The 22,348-nt window shown below is 37.3% G+C and overlaps 1 protein-coding gene across 1 annotated transcript in view; it reads left to right on the forward strand.

The window, feature by feature from the left end:
* RAPH1 (Ras association (RalGDS/AF-6) and pleckstrin homology domains 1) overlaps positions 1-22,348 on the forward strand; it is an 86,352-nt gene that overhangs the window by 21,974 nt on the left and 42,030 nt on the right. Inside the window, 3 exon segments of the mRNA XM_084288742.1 lie at positions 9,339-9,458; positions 13,067-13,172; positions 13,982-14,499. Coding sequence (XP_084144868.1) covers positions 9,339-9,458; positions 13,067-13,172; positions 13,982-14,499 — 744 coding nt within the window.

The raw sequence follows: 22,348 nt of genomic DNA on the forward strand, positions 1-22,348 counted from the left end.
AACTTGTCTGCTATAGACTTGCTGATAAATGTATAAAAAGATTTACAGGCCTGTGTTTTTATTTCAGTCTTTGGAATTTTTAGTAAAAGTTGAGACATCTAACTTCTCTATTTCCTTTACTAAATGTTTTATATAAATTTTTAATGGAGCTTCGGGCTGACTGACCAGTGTATGCATGTCCACAGTGACGTTAGGATATGTATATTTCTGGGTTTTTGTTTATCTAGCTCTCTTGTGTACCCTGGGGACAAAAGGATTGCCTGCGTTGCCCTTAGTGTTCTGCTATCATTTACAGCTGTGTATTAGGATAGTAACTGTAACTGAACATTATGTTTCAAGTCTGGAATGTTCATCTTCTCGTTGTGCTACTGCACATCTTCCTCGTCCTTCTTCCTGCCTGCCTCACGCCAAAATACTTGGGAGCATTGTGTTTTCCTGACATACGAGGCTATAGCTAGAACTGGGATGGCAGAGCAAGGAGCTTAGTGCTTTGAGCTAGGATAGTAAGTCCTCATCCTGAGGTGCCTGCATCTCATATGAACGAAGAATCACCTCTTAGAGGCATCTGAAACTCATTTCTCAATTAATTTCTCATTTACTGTACAGTCTGCATTTTTCCTGTTAGAAAGTATTGTGGTATTCCCCCAGTATAGCTGGGGGAAGTTTAATGGCCTGCAACATACAGGAAGGTTAGTCTTGATTTGTAGGAAGCTTCTGAAGGAGGAACTCAGGGCTGAAAGAGTAGAACTTGTCATAAGTTACTTAAGTGTTTTGTTTTGTTTTTTTATGGTAAACAAGAGATTATTTTTAATGATTTCTTACTAAATCTTTTTTTTGGCCATTTATATAATTTATATAGCAACCTCTAAGATAGGTTGACTTGTTTATTTGTATCTTCAAATACTGTTACAAGCATGTTCAAACTACAATTGGTTGGAGTCAAGTACATAAGTAACCTCCCCTTTACTCTACACCTTGAATTGCACATTTTCAAATTGTGTCATAAAGCTTAGCTTGACTGTGGAACTTGTTTTGACGTCTGTCTTTTGTTAAGGTTGCAGCTACTCTAAGATATTTTTGTTTCACTTACAATACAAAATGCATTTTGTCTGCTACCTACTAATATTTTTAAAAGGTTATTTATACATCTTATTTACAGATCACAGCCTCCTGAAATTGTGTGTTTACAAAAAAAAAAAAAAAAAAAAACACCTTGAAATTTTTGTGTTAATACTGCTTTTCTCTTTCTGCATCAACTTGTTAATATTTAGTGGGGTTTTCTTGAACGTCAGATTCCAAAGTTAGAACTCTATAGGAAGAGATGCTACGTTAGTGTTTGTGTTACAATAAATATGTAATGAAGATTCTGGAAAGTAGGGGCTAATGTGTGTTTTTAAATACAACTCTCTGCCTCTTGAAGGCAGACTATACTTTAACATTGTCTCAACGCTATGCACTTTCCTTGCTTACATAACCTCATTTTCTTTTCATGCTGAAAATTCTCAGAAACTGGCCAGACTAAGATTATGGCTCCTCTAGCTGATGACTGACTTTCTTTGAGAGAACATCTATATTTCTTCTCTCTACTTAGAGCTATAGTTTTAACTAAGGCATTTTAACTAACTTTATGATCCCTGACTAAGCAGTTGTTTGGTTTTTTTTTTTTTTTTTTAGAGCTGTATTCATGTTGTCTTCAAAAAGAATCTGCTGTGAGACATGGTGCTACATGTGAGACACGGAGCTAGCATGCTCTTTATACAGGACTTAATTTAGTACTATTTGGGTTCTCTGGCTGAAATCTTGGTTCAGGAAATTAGGCACGATAATGGATAAAGCCCAGTCTTTTCAAAGCAACATCTGTTTGGCTAGATGCAAGGTAGGCACTAGAATATATTGGGGGGAATAAAGGTTTTACCGTGTGCTTTCTCAGCAGAGTATAAACTTCAAGTGCAATTAGATGTTATAATTACATAGATCCTTCAGTAGATGTTTCAGTAATTTTGGTATGTCTCCTTCCAGGAAGAAAGATCTTAAATGTGTTTTGATGTCACCTTATGAAGGCAAATTTAAAATTTCATTCTGTATAGTCAATTTATATACAAATAATAATAAAAAAGTACTGGAGTGTTAATAAGAAACTACCCATGTGGAATGTAAGGTAGACTTCTCCTTGATCCACTTTGTGTTTTACTTTTCTCTTCAAGCTTTCAAGCAAAGAAAAGGTGGGCGGGTATCTTGTGGATGTTCTTGCTGTGGCACATCAGAGGAATTTGTTGTTAATTTGAAATCAAGATCATGAAGTAAACATTCCAGTATCTTCAGGTTGTTTATTTCAGGAGATAGGTGGGTGATTAAGTACCCTAAAGTTAGAAGGGGAATGTACCAGCCTTGATTAGGTACCAAGGGAATCAGTAGTTGCAGTGGATGTGAATACAGGGAATTATGTTTTTCTATTTCTTGATGCTGCTAGTCGAAAATATTTTTTTTCTTTCATATTTGTTTTGTCTGCGAAGAGTGCAGTGTTTTCTTATTCTTGCTTAACTGACTGTCTGCCTCAATACAAAGATTTGGTACCGAATCTGAGAAGAACTAAGGAGCGACTGTGGTATGTTTGATTTTCCTGGTTAGAATCCCTGGGGTGGTAGTTATAATCGGAAAGGTGTAACAGCTCTTGCGTGAACACTACTGAGTTTTAGACAGCCTGTGTTTACTGTATACAGCACTGATGTATTTGGGGGGGATTCCAAGAAAACTGAGACAGTTTGCTTTGATGTCTGATACCTGATGAAGGCTTTTTTCTTCTTCCAGTTGCTTATTCAGATAATTGTTTTATTAAGAGTTTCTAAAACTAATATAAGTTGTGTTATGTCGCTACAAATATTTATATTCCAAACTGATAGTTTTGAAATAGTTCCATAATTGGGAAATATTCCCAACTGATAGTTTGTAAATAAAGAAAAATATTTGTAAATACTTACAGAAAATGTAGTTGTTTGATAGGGTTTAAACACAAACAGCTGGGGGCAAAGGCAAGTTCCTGTACAGGCATGTGCTTAATTTTAGGAGGAGTGTTAGAAATCATGCTATATGCATTTGGCTGACTAATTGTACTTTCAGCAGCTTTTAATTGATCTTTTATTGAAACTCTGACCTGTCTGCAATTCAAAACGTATGTTTTTAGACATAAAGATTTATTTTCCATGGTTTCAAAGAGACATTCTTGCATGTTTCATAGATAAGTGGTTGAAGTAGGGAAGATTACAGGCGGTCTGTTTTTGCACGTCACAGCTAAAGCTGAGAATAAGGCCTTAGAGTGAGGATGCCTGGTTTTCATCTTTGCTGGATTTCTGCAGAAAGATGAGCAGGAAACAGATAGTAGACTTGGGTCAAAGGTTGTCACATTGCTTAATAATCCAGTGACCAAGTATTGAGACATTATTAGTAGCTACAAATGTTTTATAAATCTTACCATTGAGGTGTGATTTAATGCTACTGTTTCTTTCTTGGATCTTATATTGAGGCAGGTAAAGATGGCTGTCAAAGACCTCAATATGTCACCCACAGTACTTCTGATTATGTGAGCGTCTTCTTGTATGCAAGGCATAGACTCTTACTTTTCCAATTTAAAGCTGCATTGCATAAATAATTTGCTTGTTTAACTGGGACAAAGGAGTGCACAGATGCATAATTTTTAAAATGTGGTAACAGATGCTATATTTGTGTAATGAATAAATACAGAATTTTAACTATTGAAATTACTCCCTGGGCAATTTCAGAAGCATATAAAGTACATAAAAAACATGCGTACAAACAGGAGTGAGATTCTAGCATGCCATGCTTATGCACTTGTTTGGTGCATTACAGTAGTGTGTTGTCATGTCCAACTTCTTGAACAGAAACGGCTGCTGGCACAATCACAAATGGAAGCAGAGCTCTGATTTCTAAAAACATCTTGAGTGTGCTACGTAGTTCCTTTAGGTTCATGAGGCTGGGTTTTTAAAATGCAGAAGTTCAGTTACTTGTTCAGATGGTGTTTTGAGCATTATTGTACTGTTCACTCTACCCTAGAGTAGAGTTCTAAAAAATTCCATAATTGTTTTGAAGAAGCAAATCCTTAGTTGAGTAACAGGCATGAGCTTGTACAAGGTTGTTTAAATAATAAGGTTGGGTGTGGGTGAAAACATCAGTTGCCTGAAAGAGATGGTTTGTTTTACTTCTAGGGTTTTATGCTGTCAGTTGTCTTTGAAAATACTTAAGCATTGTTAGCTCAAAATGCGTATTCCAGTACTTCTGAAATTATAGTGAATAAGCACATTCTTGACCCTTTAAGCACATGGGTCCACTCAGAGTCGGAATTCTGTTGTTTCTTTGAAAATCTTTCTATCGTTAACAAAGTGTGGCACAGACAAATCCCATAGTATGTGTTTTTTACAAGGTTTTATTTCAGTGCTGCATGTCCTTACTATAAGGAAATATTATTATAATGAAACTTCCTATTGCCTTGAACTGGATTGATTGAAGGTAGGAACTAGCATCTCAAAGCCCAAGTCAGTAGAATGGGATCTCAGTGAAAGACACTAGAAACACTTTGAATTACAACTTCCTGCTGTCCCAAAGATCAGCTGTTGCTTTCTGATGACTAAGATTTGTTAGCTTCAGAATTCTGCTGTGCTGTCCCTTTTTGAAAATGTCAGAAAGGTAGACTTGAAAAATCTTGGGCTTTTCATCTTTCCTTATATTTTCATGATAGTAAATCATCTCATGCTCATACTAGCATACTAAAAGCTTCAACAGATTGCATAAGAACCAGCTTGAAAGAGTAAATGTTTCCTTTTTTCCTAATGATGGATACAGTTTTTGTCTGTGTAATTAAAATAGATTATGATTAAATATTCTAACGGTTGATTTCTAATGAAAGCCTCATTACTTTTTCATAAAATAATTCTAGAATACTGGGCTACATGCATTTAAAGGTGAACAATCCTCATGAACAGATAGAAAACTAGCAGACACTCAGGAGATTATGGGTCTGCCTATTAAAATAACATTTTAAACAGTTAAAACTGTCTGATATACACCATAGTGGATAAAAGATGGTACATAGGCTTCCTGTGCAGAAGTGTGGTCTTACTTGCATAGAGAAGACTACACCACGTTGGACCTTTATTTGGGTGTCCCAGAATGACAGATGCTAAGAAGTAAAGTCCTTACATAGGGAGAAAAAAAGGCCAAAATCAAATTATTTTCATAGGTTGTTTTTATATGTTATTGTTGATTTTCTGGAAAAATGAGAGGCAAAATGCTGCTATGAAAAATGTTAATGTAGAGGGCACCTAAAACACAATCATAGAATCATTTAGGTTGGAAAAGCCCTCCAAGGTCATCTGGTCTGGCCAGTTTTTACAGCTTAACATCCATCATCTTATTAGTGTATCAGTTATTCATGCCAGCCCTATCTTCTTTGTTTTGGGAGAAAAGCAAAAAAGGTGGCCAGAGCATTAACACTGAAAAGAAATAAAAAATTAAGAATCATATTTACTGTAACTTGCTGAGATTAATCTTGCTAAGATACAAATAGGAAAATGGTTAAGATAAGAATTAGCATAAACCTTTAGATTCTTTAATCATTGCTTGGCAGGCATTCACTGAGGAGCAATATTCAGATCTTTAAACAGTCTTATCTGGTAAGTTGTCAGTGCTATATCACTTTAAAAGTAGAATTGAGTTGGATTGTCACTGACATCAAGTGCCAGAGTTAAATTGATTGAGGTTTTTTAAAACTTCCAGTGTCTGTAGTTATGCAGGTGTTTGAATATAAGATTTAGTTACTGACGATGTTCAGGGGAAGGAATGGCCAGCAGCTTTGAGCAACAAAACCTCAGTAGAGAGCCTTGTTATGCCATACATGGGATGCAACTAGGATTGTGGTCACGCTCCTGGAAGACATTTAACTTGGTGTGTATTACATGGGAGGACAGGTCACAGCCTTGCTGTACATATGATAAATTGGCAGTGAGTCTTTATTGTTTTCTCTGACTTGCTTGCTTTGTCCTGCTGAGTCCGTTCAGCTTGTCTTACTGATGAGCTGCCCTGGACTAGTCAAGAACAGATGAGCATCTTTAGCTGGGAATTTAAGTGGGCACATTTAAAAATATTATTCTCAATTGTAGAAGGCTCAATAAAATCTGAAAGCTGCTCATTTTCATTAAATACTGTTTTGAGATACACTTGAATGGACGTGAAGTGCTGAAAGATGGCTTGAATTTGTTACTTTGTCACTTCACCTGGTATGAACTAAACAAAAGCATGAGCTGCTTTAATTCTGCTAACCTGCAAATGCTTTAGATATGTAAGTGGCTTACTTTTTTCATTTGTTAGATTGAGTTTCATTCTAAATGATACCTTTAAAAAACAGAAAGAAAAACTTTTAAGCTTCTGTCATTTTCCTTTCTTGTTATGAATAGAAGTGTTATAGCCTTAGAAAGGTGTGATAGCTGCCAGTTAGGTCCTAATTTGCTGAAGTATGGTGTATGCTGTGTTGAACTGCAGTGAGAAAACTTCTGTAAAAAGGAAAAAAAAGTCACTTTTGAATGGTAACATGCACTCTTTTTGAGTTGTTACTATTTTGATTTCTGTTGATGGGAAGTTCATAAACTGTTAGTTGAACATTTTGTTACTGCCTTATTTCATTGATTTCAGTCCAGTAGCAGGGCTTGTGCTAAGAGATCCATTTTACAGAGCTAGCAAGTTAATATTAGCTGTTTCTTAAGTGAGACACTATCCTCTGTGTGCCTTCTGCAAGCAAACATTGACAGGCTTATAGGAAATGCAGCTGACGTTAGAAAGCTTGGGTGGGGACTACAAGGAGCTGGCAAATACTACTGGGTTTAGTGCCAGGCTTGCTGACACAGTACTTTACTTGTAAAAGTTTTCTTTAGGCTGCTAATTCTGTCTTCAGAGTAACTGGAACTGAAGCAGTGTCTCTGCTGCCAAGTTAAAAAAGCTAAAGCAACAATTTATGGGAAATTGAGAATGCTGGTTTCTTTCCACAGCTCAGATCTTCAGAAAAATTTAGTAATAAGGAACTTCTCTCTTACTGAACAGATTAGTTATGAACAGTGCCGTAGAATGAATGCGCTGCAGAAATAGTCTAATCGAACTGTAAAGTCAGGGGTGAAAACAGCTGAAAGAGGGAAAGGTTAGCCACGTAGAATCTCTGTAAATAGAGCTCGCTCTGTTTTATATCACAGTTTCCGTTTGATTCACCCGTTTATAGTCATGTTTCCTAAGGCACACGTTTAATAACTTCCCTTAGCCTTCAAATGAAAGCTCTAAACATCAGGCATATCTAGACAGTGAGAAATGCTATGTACTCAAATGAGAACAGTTACTGTAGTTTGTTTGCCATGTCGCCTTAGGTATAATGTGTTTTGGCTTGAATTTATGATGTTTCTGGTCCACATAAAAACCTAAGAACTAATAAGGCAAAGCTTTTGAAGGAGCATGAAAATGGAATCTAGCTTTTGTTTGATTTGTGGAAGGTTAGGTAGAACATGAGTTGCTGTTGCCCTGCTGTCTCTACTTTTTTGTTTTTGGGGTGACATCACGGAAAAGATGGGGAATTTTGGGGAATGGGGGAGAAATAGTAGGTATGCCTGCCTTAAGAAACATAAAATCTGGTGTAGTCTTGGTGAAAAGCTGCTGCTCTATTACATGAGCATATTGTTGTTTTTTTGGGGGGAGATTTCAGTGCTGCTTGTAGATGTTTAGAGGAGCTTTCTTGTGTTCCCTGGAGTCTCAGAAGTACTTAAAGGTCTCAGAGCAGGTGTCGGACGAAATGAGATTTAGAAGGTGAATTTAATCTGTTTTGCATCTATGCTGCAGTATGCCATGTCAGCTTTAATATTATTGCCCCTTTAAGATAAGCAGCTGCATTCTGTTCTCACACAAAAGCAATGCCTCAGTAGGAGGCAGAGGCTGCTTTGCCTAGAGCAACTGGATGGCAGTATCTTGCATCTGTGGGAGTTATTGGCTTCTGCTGACCTCAGAATGGTAGATCACTTCTGAAATCTCCTGTTTCCTGGTTATTTTATCAATGTAAAGTGAAATGTAAGCAATGTAAGAATAGAAATAAAGGCTGTTTTAGATCATAGAGGTCTTTTTCTTTGCACGATCTATCATCATAAATAGCCTAAAACTGATTGAACAGTTTTTCTCTGAGACCACCTTTATCACTTTTAGTAATCTCTCTCATCAGATCAACTCTGCAGCACTGTGAAGTTTTTCAGACCAAGGTTCTTCTTCCTGAAGAGTAATGTTTACGAAGTTTATTTTCAAATCTAAAAAACGTAAACAAATGCTTTTGAAAGCTGTGTAGTAAATTGCTATGTAATCCATGGGTTGACCAAATCAAGCTCTACTGCACACCATGATTTGTTTGTGTAGCTCTTGATGATGTTCTGTAGCATTAGCACTTACTCTTTTGTAGTGCCCAGTCACTCCCAAATTGCTACCTACGTCATTTTCCCCAAGATATGTTTAAATCTCTGTAAATTTTCCTTCTGAACAAATCCTGGGTTTTACAGCATGGGTATACCCAAGAAGGCATGTTGAGTCTTAGTGCTATAGAAGGGGCTTGGAGGACATGTTTGGGGAAGTGAGACTTGTTTAAAAAAAAAGTTAACTTCTTTTGAATTCATAACAGGTAACATTTGGAGAATGTTATGTCTTTATCTTGGTCACTCAGACTCTCAACTGAAGGAGGGTCACCTAGATGTAATGGTGTTCCTTTGTGTGCAGGGAGGGATTTCTTTGTCAGGTAAAAACTGTGCAGTATCACTGAAATGATCTGGAGAGCGTCCAGAATTTAAACTGCCTCATTGCTGGCATTCTCTGTGGCTTGTTTAAGCATTTCTGTTTACAGATGTGTGGAGTCAGCTATTTGTAATGTAGTGAGACTGCACTTCCTGTGCGTTGAATGGTGTTGCTCAACTGTGGTCAGCTGAATTCCTTGTACAGAGATGGATTTTTTAACGTCAAGTCAGTTAACTTTGCCAACAATAGCTGGCAATGAGTGCATATTCAAGGCTAGCATGAAGTAACTTCTGATGGTGTATTAAGTATTGTGGACTTTGTTCTTCATCTTTTCCTGCATGATTCGGACAAAACTGGGCTGTAAGCCTGGCTTTGCAATTAGCCATTGCAGCTTTCATACTTAGTCTTTAGGTGTAAGCATTGTAATAAACTTATTGAATGTGCAATTTTTATGAAGCTTATGGAAAGAAAACTGGTGTAAACTACTAGACTCCTGAAAAATCAATGTTTTTGTTTTTTTCCAGATGGAGCAATTATCAGATGAAGAGCTTGACCATGGTGCGGAAGAAGATAGTGATAAGGAAGATCAGGATCTGGACAAGATGTTTGGGGCCTGGCTGGGAGAACTAGACAAACTCACACAGGTTAGGAAGGTTTCAGTCATCTCACATAATTAATTCTTTAGAAGTATTACATGTTTTTCATTGGATACTAATTACTTTAGCTTTGACAAGGATCCTATCGAACATTTCAGATGAATAGGAATTAAGGCTTTTTCAGCTATGGCATTTTGTTAGGGCTAAGCCTGCATCCCCAGTTTTATTGTGCAAGGGCAAAAGATGCCTTTCTTCCTCAGTTATTTGGCACTGCCACTTGCAGCAAGACACGCTGCAGCATGTGACCAACTTAGTACTCTGTAAAGATTCCTAAATTAGGTTATTTTCCCTATCTCAACGTTCTTAAATTAATTTTTCACAATCTGGTAGTTCAACATTTCCCAAAGGGTGTGATCCCTTCTGAAAGCTATGGAATCAGTCATTTGTCATGTACATGTATGTAGAGAAACACTGACTTTAGCTGACTAAAGCTGGGCTTTATCTCCAAATGCGTAGTTAGACATTGTCCAGCTACAGCAGCATTGAATTTATTTGTTGTACCTGAACAGCAATAAGAAAAAGTGTGAATGGTGTCACTGATACGCAAAGATAATGTGATACACCCACAGTACTCTTCTGGCATCAGATAGGCAGCTGATGCACCTTCTCTTTGCATTTTGTTCTTTCTAGGGCTTTTAGGAGAGGGGGAAAAAAAAAAAAAAAAAAAAAACACAAAAAACACCTTGCATTTAGAATTAGATGCCATACTCCTAAGGTGATTATCTATTTCTGTGACCAACTGCTATGCTTTTTTTCTTTTTTCAGTCACGTGAGCTGTCCTCCTGAATAGTGTATTTCATCATTTTCTTTGTCACTTAGACTTAAGCAAAGGTGTGATACCCTTAGTTTCAATAAGCCACAGAAGGGGCTTTTTTGATCACTTGTTTGCTCTAAGTGTGGGGAAAAAGGAGGAATCGTGTTTTGCAGAGGCTGAAGGAAAATCATACAGCAGTGCTTCACATTCATACTCATGTCTGCTATCATCTGTGTAAAGGCTCTGCCTGCAAGTTCTGTATGCAGGTAACACTTTTAAAACAGGGGAACGTATTTATTTTTTTCTGAACCAGTGTGTACAGGTCAGTAAAGAATCTTCCTCTTCAGATGAATGGAAGATGGTGTGAAAGAAATCTGTATATCATATTTCTTTTTGTCTTTAATTTCCTGCAAAGGATTTTTAACGGTAAATGAGAGCCCTTTTGAAGGCATGGGCTCTGTAAATTATCTCAAACGAGGATCATCACAGATAAGCACAATGGGTAATTGGTTTTAGACTTTTAGTTCTTTGCTCCGTTTTAGCAGCTATGAGCAGCCTAGAAATATAAGTGTGCTTTACTTTGGACTTTCAGCTTTACTATTAATGTAGTTTTTCTAGGTTTGTGTGCTGATCCATTTAAAATGCTTAAAACATACTAACAGGTAATTAAGGGAAGGACACGCATTTGTTTCGCACATCGGTATCACCATGCAACATAGTTTGCAACATAGCCCTACGGTTGCAATTCTGCCTTTTGCTACTACTTAGAAGTGACATTTCCCCCCAAACTTTTAATGACCTCATATGGTTTTGTATAAACAAATGAATACAGTCTCAGTTAGTTTGTTTGGAAAATGGTTGTGTCTTGATGCAGCTGAAGTCCCAGTAAAGGGGCACAATTCCAGCTCATGAGCTCCAAAGTACATTCTGGTATAGTTTCATCATTTGTTGCTATTTATCAGCTGCACTGTGAGAGCAATGGGTGAAAAAGCTTTTTGTCCCCAAGTTCCTTGAACTTTAACTTCCTTTTTACATTTCCTAAGTGTGTGTTAGGAGGGATTGAAAGTAAGACCCAGATTCCTTTCCAGATGGCAATGTTTTTCAAAAGATGGGCAATCGTTGAGATGTCTTAAGATCATTTCAATTCACTTTTCCTGTTTTAGCCCTTTGCTTAATAAAAGCAGTATAAAACAACCACAAAATTTGCAGCACATGTGAGCAGTGTCTGTCACAGAGTGCGTTAGCAGTTGATGTAAGATTATCCTGCTATATGGTGCAGGATAAATGAAGTCTTACCTTGCTTCTCATTTTTCAGAACTAATCTTTTAGCGCTGTTTCAGTTTTCAGCAGTGGTCTGAACTGGTATTTTAATATCATAATGCATGATGGAGAATGTGCTCTCATAATTAGTAAGGGCATATCCCAATTATTTCCAAGGACGTGCTCTAACATAATTATCTAAAATGTTTTACTGAATTTAAGAATGCTTTTAACCCGAATTTATTTGCTTTTCAGGAGATGTTTTGAGTCAGTCTGTGGGTTTAGTTGGAAGGAATGAGCCCTAACTTGCTTCCTTTATCTCAAGTTTCATTGCTGCCTCTAGGGTTCTAATTGATATATTTCAACCATTCTGTGTGGGGCCATATGTAAGCTCCATCAGAGGTACCACAGGTGTTTTTTCCACATGATGGAAAACAGTGCTGCACTACTGGCTTCTGCTCATTAAGTGATGATTAACTTCCTGATAAAATTATTTTTTGAAGTTCAAGCCAACCTGAGGTGAGAAGGAAAGGGGTTCAGCAAAGATAAATGCTCAAACAACAACAAAAAGATTAGTGCATTTTATTTTAACAAAGGCGTGAGTAAAGATGTGGAAAATGGAAATAAAAAACATAGGTGAGAAACTTAATTCTTTTGGAGCTAGAAGATGCTTTTTTCTTTCAGACAAACATGTTGTCAGGAAAGCTTTATTAATATAAATTTTGCTTTAATTCACACACTGCTGCTCTGTCAAGCAACTGTAGGAGATAATTCCCCATGTAACACTTCTCACTTCTGGGGCATTATGTACTTCTTTGGTCACCAGCTGGATCATGTTGCCCTACTGTTTGTTATATACAAAAATGCTGGTGTTTATTGTAAAGTTCTGTGTTCGTATCAGCCTTAATAATATAACAATTAGATATATCAGGTGGAAAGAGGTCTTGTCTTTTTTTTCCCCCGTAGTAGTTTTTCAAAAAAAAGTGTCATACGTTTAGCTTGAAGTTGCCTTCACAGTTCATCATTTTTCACAGGAAAGACTTACTGAGAGAAATGTCTGAATTTAATAATAATAATAAAATAATAATAAGATTTAAAAATATATTAAAGATATATATCTTAATATAAAGATACTAAAATCCCTTTTAATAAAACAGAATCCTCCACAAATGGCTTTTTTGTGCTTATACCATGGGCATGCTTATATGCCAAGTTTCTTAGGGTGCCAGAGTTTGAACTTGTTTAGATCCGTGTTGAATTCTCTGCAGGGTTGTTGTTATAGGTGAGTCAGCTGTGTTTCAAAACGAGCTGGTATGTAAACACTGAAAAATGCATTTGGATTATGTTTTCATGTAATTCTATAACAACAGAACTTGTTGAGTATCTTTTCATTGACTAACTAAACCTCTGTGATACAGTGACAGTTTCAATCTAAAGCCTGAAAAAAAACAAAACAAAACAGTTTTTGATGTGTCAGAAGATTTTGAAAATGTGATCTTAAAGAAAATCAATTTAATTTTGAACATTTCTATGTCTGGTTCGTTGTCAAAGTTAATTCTGCTCTTTTTCTTGTCCTTTTCAGAGTTTGGATACAGACAAACCTGTGGCACCAGTGAAGAGATCACCTCTCCATCAGGAAACTAATCTTGCCAACTTCTCATATCGTTTCTCCATGTACAATCTAAATGGTTTGTTGAACTATTTAACTCTTTCAAATAATATTTTAGGGAAATAACTATTTCAGCCATAAATAAGGTCATCATAAAATAGTTTAATAGAGCATTCAAATACACTTGTAGCTGAAATGAAAATGCTTGCTTTAAAGGCCTTGCTTTCTTGTGGCATAGAATTTGAAATATCCCCAAACTCTAACTTTTACAGCACCTAATATCTAGGAACTGTAGTCTAGCATTTCTAAAGAAATACTTGTTCTGGGATCTGGTCTCATGAAAGAATTAACACGTATATGTTAAACAGAAAGAAAGAGCGTCTTGCTTCATGGGACAGAATGCAGGAATATAGCTACAGAATGTTTTCACATTAAACTAAAAGCGCATTTTTCCTTGTCTTAAAATAACTTCCTGTGGTTGTAACATGGGAAGCTTTAATTTAAAAGTTTGATTATTCATATAGTATTTTGCAGGTTTTTTTTTTTTTAAAGCAATGTCAGATGTGCTTAGCAAAGTACACATTTAAAAAAGCTAGAGCATGGTATATACAAGTACATTTTTAGATTCTGTTTGTGTGACAGCAGTTTGGGCCTTTCAGATGTAATCTAATAATTCACAGGTTTCGCTTATCAGTAAATGTATTTAACCTAAACAGTCATTTAATTGCTCTTAGACCACTCAAGAGTGTTAGTGCAAATAAATTTGTGTTTAGCAGTGAGGAGAGATTTTGCAGTATAGATGGGGAATGAAAATAGTTTCCTCTGCCCTCTTACTCCAAACACACGTGTAACAAACCTGTGCATACTAAAAACTCTTCTCAATTGCAGAAGCCCTGAATCAGGGGGAGACTGTGGATCTAGATGCCCTCATGGCTGATCTCTGTTCCATAGAGCAGGAGCTCAGCAGCATTGGGTCTCATTCAGCAAATAATACTGCAGTGAAACGCCTTGCCACAGAACCCAAAGCTCAGAAACCACCTGCTAGCCGACCCTCTACTAAGCACAGCAGTATGAAAGGATTATCCTCTTCATCTGGTAAGGTGACTAAACCGTCACATGCCAACGTTTCTTTGGATGACATCACTGCACAGTTAGAGAAAGCCTCTTTGAGCATGGATGAGGCAGCCCAGCAGTCAGTTGAAGAAGACACCAAACCAGTAGTTACTGCTCAGCACAGGAGGACAGCATCTGCTGGCACAGTGAGTGATGCTGAGGTGCGCTCAATCAGTAACTCCTCCCGTTCCAGCATAACTTCTGCAGCTTCCAGCATGGACTCCTTGGATATCGATAAGGTGACAAGGCCTCAGGAATTGGACTTGACATCACAAGGGCAACCAATCACTGAGGTAGTGTCATTAATTCAATCATTTTTTGTTTTCTTCAGTAGTTTTCCTTTTATTTCCTCTTATGGTGATACTCCGTGCTAAACATGTTCAGTTACAATGGGGTTGATTAGAGATCAGGATTGCTTTTTGTATGGGCTACATGTAGTCTGGCTACTTCTTTGTTTTATCTGTCTGCAAGGAATCTTATTAAAGAATTTGGGGGGGGAGAGTGGAGGTTAAGACTTCCAATCTCTCTTCCTCTTCCAAAGCTACTCAGGGATTTTAATGTTCAATATTTAATGTTTTTCTTCTGAGTAAATCTTACGTACTGTTTTTAATTTAAATATGAGCAGTTTACAGTTTGGAAAAAAGGAATAATAAGTTGAACAAGAAGTCTATGTGCCTGTTACAGTACACTTAACTTACTGCGTATGTTCCAGATAGGCGCTTCCAGTATCTGAAACTATACCAGCAGTGTGTCACTTCTTAATACTCTTATTTAATATATGGCTGAGAGAACACTTCAAAGCAATGCCCAATGCAGAAAAAATTGCTCTGTGATACAGGAATAGCAGGTGTTCGCCTGAGATTTTGGTGCCCCTGTATTGGTTAATAATGAGAGCAAATTTTTCAGTGTTTAAAAAAAAAAAAAAAAAAAAAAGAGTTTGAGGAACACTGAAAGTGCTGGTGAGTTGTGTGAGGAAATAAGAAAAATGTACCACAGAATTTAAGAACTTACACAGGAAGTAAACTAGAAGCTATCTAGGAGGAATACTCTGAAACAGAAACCTGACCTGTTATTCAGAAGTCAGCTGTACTAATGTGAATGTTCTCTTTCAGTTTTCTCTCCACCAAAGAGAAAACTGGAACAAGCTGAGTTTATTCTAGTCAATAATATTCTAGTCAATAATTAACACTAGTTTGAGTGAGCTGTGCTGAAAGTGTGCCTCTACCCATCTGTAGCAAAAGTTCATCTGATCTAAAGAGTGAATGTCAGTTTAATGATCAACACATCAAGGTCACGTTTTAAAATTCAAATCTTTATTTGAAATAGTGAGAAATAAGTGATTTACACTTACAGCCTAGGTATTTTTTTCTTAAAAGCTGGTGATCAATTTTTTTTTTTTAAATTGGAGATTTGTATTGAGTGAAGCAAAACAACAGTAGATAGAAATGTGTCCTTTTCTCTTTAGAAAGTTAAAATGCAAACCTTTGCATTATTGCTGTAAGTATAAGAGCTGGAGCCCAATCCATGACTGTTATAGGTTTTATATTGCTGTTCATTTTTCAGTCGCTTTCTGTGATAAAACTTACTTTTCTTCTTGATCCGTGACTATTAGTCATGTGGATGTCTTTTTTAATGCTTAATATTCTACAGTAATGCATTTTTATCTCTCCTCAGGAAGAAATTATTTTTTACTTGAATTACTCTCTTCTGCAATTTGCATGGCATAAGGAAAATTTGAAACTTACTCACTTCTTAAAAACGTAAGATGTGGCAGTTGATTTTGCAGGTATCACTCCAGATCTCAGTCTCTTACTTCAGGAGTGATATGCTGAGGCATCAGTAAGATTATCCCTGTAGTCTCACATTTTTCAGTTCTTTGCATGGCATGGGTAATCAACAAACCACCAGCTTCACCTAAGTGTCTTGGTGGTGTTGAGCCAACAGGAAGAAGTCAAGAAGTTGCTTTGTCTTCACAAGAGGCTAATCCACGTTGCTGCAAGAGTTACAGTTGCTTTCTGAGCAATTAACCATTGACTGTGAGGTTAAGAACTGCCCCCCAAAGTGTTTCTCACAGACATTTGAGAGCTGGCTTTGTAAACCCAGTGATTGCTTCTCATAAGAATGTGGCTATTGTTTCCCTGCCCAGATAAATTGATAAGAGTGACTCCTTTAAAGGAGGTAATCAAAAAGTGTTGGTAACTTGAGAGCCAAATTCTGCCCTTTTTTTTTTTTTTTCTTGAGAGCAGAAACCTTTGCAGTCATTAATAGTGCTGCTTTGTTTTACTGTCTGGTCTCTTTATTTTCAGTAGCCTGGGGAAAGTGTTCATCTCTGAGAAATTCTACCCAGGTTTACAGGAATGATGTTTAACTACTCAATATTAAATCTGTTACTTGATGGGACTTCTTACTGTGAGTTGTTTGTTTTTTTTTTTCTCAATACTGGTAAAAGGGCAAAATCAAATTGGTCTGGAGTTTTGACAGAGATGGTGGTGGAGGTTGCTCAATCAAATTCATCTTAAAAATGGGCAGAAATCCAAGGATTCCTTGGTAGAATCGCTGGGCTCAAAAAAGGAGACGTTTCCTATTTCATTTAGTGCATGAAAAGCTGTTGTGAAGGGTTCTATTCACCTTCATGTCTGGGTTGTGAACCAAAACACCTTTCCCTGGTAGGGCTGAATTCTGCCCTCCCACCCAGGCAGTTGTCTCTGTGGTTCTGTTTCTAGTGGAGGACATCACTCTGCCTGAGAGAGCAGTATTTGGAGAAGACCTACTGCCAATGTAGTGGGGGGAAAAAAACAGCAAAGACTTCTTTTTAAATTTAGAAACTGGGAGAGGCTATTACTTCATGGCCTCAACAGATGTGTTTTGAATTTGTTTTTCCCATGTAGTGTTTTAAGTTAGCCCTTTTCTTTTTGCCTGTCTTCCTGGTGGCTGTCTGTACTTGAGCTGACCTTTAATTTTTTTTCTTTTCTGCTATGGCTGTTATCAAAGAGGTCAGTGATTTGGCAGCTCTGCCCTTTTGAGTGATCCTCTGTCCTCTCCAGGCATTATAGGGACTTAAAGAAGTCATCTTTTCTTCTGCAACTTAGTTTTATTGGAATCACTAGAGGAAGAAAATGACATAAAGTAAGATGGAAGGCTGTTCCAATAGGAGGAAATGCTTGCCTGAAAAGGGAAATTAAGTTTAGCAGTTAATAACTTCAGTATTGTACCTTAGAAAGTAATTCTGCCGTGTGTTTGAGCCCCCTTACCTGGAAATGTAGGGAAATGCTGTAAAAGAACAGCCGTGCAGTTGGCACACTGAAGGTATGTGTAGCCTGGTATGCTTTGACTAATACTAGAGACAGACTTAATGGAAAGAGGCTGCAATTCATAGCCCCTCCCCAGAATGGAAGGGTATGCCTTCCCTTTCCTGTCTCCCTTCCCCACCCACAGTCCTACATGATTTCATCTCCTTCGCCCCACCTTTGGTGCTTACTGGTACTTAGACCAGAATTTCCTAGTTTTATTCTGGGGCTCATTCTGTGTTAGTTGGGTGAATTGTATGGGCTCAGGGGGTTCTGCTGTGTGCTGATGTACCGCCGGGAAATATGTAGCCAAGAGCTGGAGACTGAAAGGGACAGTGGGAATACACTCTCTTACACTCTCTAGTAGTAATGTATTATTCAAATTGTCTTGCCTGAGCAACTGGGCAGGCATTTCAGTGAGTATCTCCTCGCAAGTCTGCACTGTAGAAACTTACTGGTGGGCAAGATGCTTGAGTATCATGACAGATAGTTACTCTTAGTGGTGCTGTTTGCCAGGACAATCCTTCTTGAATTTGTCTCTGTGCTGTTTTCAGGAAAGTTGGCTGGAATTCTCTGACTTGCCTAAAATCATTATTTGTCTTAATGATTTAATTTTCTCCCTTTCTTAATGCATTCTATGTTTAATTGTGTAACAAGAGGCATACACTTTAAATCTTAGCTTCTTCTTGTCAGATATTACTTGAATGGACAGCTGAACGAGTGCTGTAATAGTGTGAGTAAAGGAAGGGAAGTGATGACCATATGACTAACTCGTCCCCTTTACCCACCCAGACTGTTTCCTTGTTTCTGCCATCCAGAAATTGTTTGTGTTCAGCAAGTTGTGCTAGAGCAAAAGGAGGAGAAAGTAGCAGGGAGAGAATAGAGAACTGTGCTGATCATGCTTGTGTAGCTAGTTATGCCTGATGGTGAAAGGGCCTATTCATGGACAGTCATTGTTACTGTCCTGCATATGCTCAGTGAAGAGGTTGAAGATAAGTTTGAAGTCTGCCATCTGGTCTGGCACAGTACGCTGTCCCCCCACTCCCCTCCCAACACGATGGAGTTCTTTTTGTATGTAACCCAGTTTACGCAGCTGAGAGATCTTGACTTGCAAAGATAATACATAATTTAGTGGGTAGTAATCTTAAAAATACTTTTCTTTTTTTTTACTTAAATTCATTGTAGCTTTATAGCTTTATACATTATGTATGAGAACTGAAAATTATGATGGGGGATTACTAGTTCATTAAAACTACGGATTTTTTGCTTCACTTGGCAAAGAAGGAACTGTAGAGTAAACTGTAATGTTTCTTTTGGGAAATGAAGGGAGCTTTGGGGGCCTGACAGTTAGTAATGGTTGTGATGCAAGCTGAGCATACGTAGATAGATCTGCATTGACCAGAAGCTCCTGTAGGACAAAGTGGGAAATTAAAAATGGGTGCAAGGAAAAAAAAATAAATTAGTTCCACAACAATTTTGCTTTTATCCTTATATAGTTTATATTAGTTGCCACTAAGATAATGATTGTTGCATGAAGGAGTACAGAAGCTTTTCCTAACCATAGCAGAGTATCGTAGGTCATCTTTTGTGTGTGATTACTAAATGTTACAGTGCATGAAAATGCAATTATAACTGTTCTTGTATGCAGAGAAGGAAGTCGGCAACACAGTCTTTGGTAGGCAACAGTGTCTTAAAATAGAGTTGAATTGCTGAACCTCACGTATAATTTGTAGCTGATTTAAAGAACAGTTGTGGTCTGTTTTAGTTCTTGGAGTAATAGGGCATTATTGGCTCCTCTATTTGGGAGCCTGAGGTTTGAGTGGTCGTCCTTATGTTCCATGTTTTGTGTGGTTAGCAGACACGAAAGATGCTTGCCTCTCTGAGAATAGTCACTGATACACAACAAACAAGGAAGGGTAGATGTTTGTTTTGGCATTTTGTTTGGTTTTGTTGTTTTGTCTCTTTCTTTTTTAAAGACAAAAAAAAATCTGCCAGTTCTATTATGTTGTTAGTTCTGTACACAAAAAGTGTGTTCTGGAGTGTTTACAGTTAGCCTTTTTCTGAGCTGAAAATAGTCAATGGAAAGACTTGATTTGAAACATCAATTAGACCATCTCTTTCTCTTCTTTTTTTTTTTTTTTATAGTTATTAATCACCAAGTGTTTTTTAAGAAGTCAATGGTAAAGGAAAATTGTGTATCTATCATTGAAGCGTTACTTTGGCTTCCATTTTTTTTGGCGTAAGAAGTGTGAGCAGTCCAGTTTTCAAATGTTGAAGTACATGTAAAGCATCTCTTCATCTGCCAGTTCTTTCGAGGCTTTCAAAATATCGTCTGAGATAAACTTACGAGTTTATGAAATGTAAGCAATATTTTGTGTTCTGGTAATTAAATACGCTTAGCTATTAATTGTGAAGTTTATGCATGCCAGTAAAACAGTTTTCTTCCTATGTTATGCTAGAACACAATGATTGTTAATATGCTTATCTCCACATCTGCAAAACTAGCACCTATTTTTTTCATATACTTATGGAATCTGCAAAGAAAATGAGAGTGCTTGCATTATGATTTCACCAAATTTTATCAAAGTACTGGGGGGAGTTGTTCACTTCAGTTGCAGTTCAAAGTGAAGGTATCACTGTACAAGTTGCAATTAATTAGTGGAGCTTTTAAAACTGAATTTCCTTGTAAATATACCAGTCTACTTGAAACACAGATAAATTCTTTCACTTTTTTTTTGAAACATATAATGAGACGAGAGAAGAGATAGGACGTCCTTAGGAAATTTGGAACAGATGACAAAAATTGAGAACAAATCAGCCCATTAAGGGACATCAACATCTAAGAGGAGAAATGAATTTATGCAGTTTATAACAGTATATGCAATTGAAGTAATGTAAGATGAAAGCTAGGGTTTGACAGGTTTGTAAAGGAATTTGAATCCACAAAATAAGACTTCATGTTATGATCAAACAACTGAGAACTGGCCTTCTGGTTGTGTCAGTTTTGCGCATCCTGGTTAGCAGTTAGGCTGTAATAGCATAATAACGGTTGCCTGTCAATAGAAAGACAAATCTTCAGTTATAGTTAACAAAACTTACTCTTAACCTTGGCTACATTTGCTTATTTTGGATATTTTGCTTAACCTCATGTTCTTAAAAGTTGTAGATTTTAGACCAGCAGTATCAGTGTGTTTTTTTTTGTTGTTGTTAAAGAATAAAGGTTTAATTTTTTTTCCATATGTCCTATCTACTCCTAATTGAAAAGGTGGATCTGTGACTTTAACTCCACAGTTGTGCATACCCATTCTCTTCTAGTGATGGAGTTCTTGATTTGATATCTACAAGCCTGTTGTTGTTTTTTGTTCTTTTTCCTTTTAGTCTTCCAACTTAACTAACGCATCTCTTTTTGGACAGGTCAGACAACTATTTTCCATGAAATAATAGTCAGCTTTACTTTTTTCCTGCTATGCGTTTTCTTTTGGGAAAACTCCACTGCTTGAAACTTCACCCCTGCAGACAAATTTTATTTGTGATTTTTGTGTTTGGTTTTATGCTAATTTAGGTCTTTTCTGCTGATTTGAGCAGTCTTGCCCCACCTTGTGCTGGCTCTAGTGTTTGTGCAGCTGCCTAGTGATTCCAATAATTTTCTGGTCTTCCTGCAAAATAATCCTCCCTGTTGTCCATGCAAGAGGTATCTGTGAACACGTGGCTTGGGATTAGGATTGACTCTTTCCTGTGGCAGTTTTGCCTTAAATTTCTGTGTCCCAAGCAACTTGTGTTCAACGTAGAACTATCACAACCTGTCTACTCTTTCTCTTGACCTGGGAGGCATGTGGACTAACAAATAGTGCATCTCATGCACATGGTGCAGCAGTTTCTTAATTTGGAATGTCCACAGACCTGTTTCTTAAACTGCATCAAGTTTCAGTAGGCTTGGACTGTAACAGCCAAAACTGGAATGAAGTTATAAGGGTCCATAGCAGTTAATGAATACTTGCTGTAAATTGGATTTTGTGAGTCCTGATAGTTGTGTGGTGTTTTTCTTAAGTTGCAGAACTGAACGCTTGGAGTTAGGAAATTCCAATTGCTTGCAGTGAAACAGAGTTGCACAAGTTCCAGGAGGGTTGGTCTCTTGGGAGCACAGAGTAATAGCTCTGGATTCTCACTTCCAGTGTCTGGCTCCAATATGCTGTGCAGTAGCCAGGCATTGCAGTTGTAAGAAAGCTGCTGTGTTCTCCTCCCATGGGCCCAAGCATTCTTGAACTTGACCAGTCTTTTGTTCAAGGATAGTTGTTTGCAGCCCATTTGAAAGGCTGGGCAGTGCTGTGTGAGAAGATGCAGCCTTAAGGTTTTTAGTTGTGGTGGTCTGGATTTCAATGAGGCTTTGTGGACTACAGTTTTAATTCTGAAAGCTCCTGCTCAGGCAAATTTGGTTAACTTCCAGTGGACCAGCAGAGAAGAGACAGTACGTGAGGCTGCCCCTGTCAATAAACTGTTAGGTGGTCAGGCATACAGAGGTATTAAAGCCTTAAAACTGCCTTTATTTTGAATAAATGACTAGTAATAATTCTATAACAAATTTGTTATAAATTTCCTAGTGGTTATAGTTCAGAAACTTTTTTTATAAGCAACTGAAAATACATCTTGTATATGGAAGTATCAGGCAGCTGTTATCTAATGGTGCCACTTCAGTTTCTAAGTGGCATAGGTGTATTCCTTTTCTGAGGTCTTGATAAGAATAAGCTATAACACCTTTTGCATTTTTCATCTGTCAATACCTGTGTAACTCAGTTACCAAAATTAATATGCCTGAAAATAAATACTTGAGTACCTTTGAGGAAAAGGAGCAAACATT

Source organism: Netta rufina, assembly GCF_964035555.1.
Source record: "Netta rufina genome assembly, chromosome: 6".
NCBI lineage: Eukaryota > Metazoa > Chordata > Aves > Anseriformes > Anatidae > Netta > Netta rufina.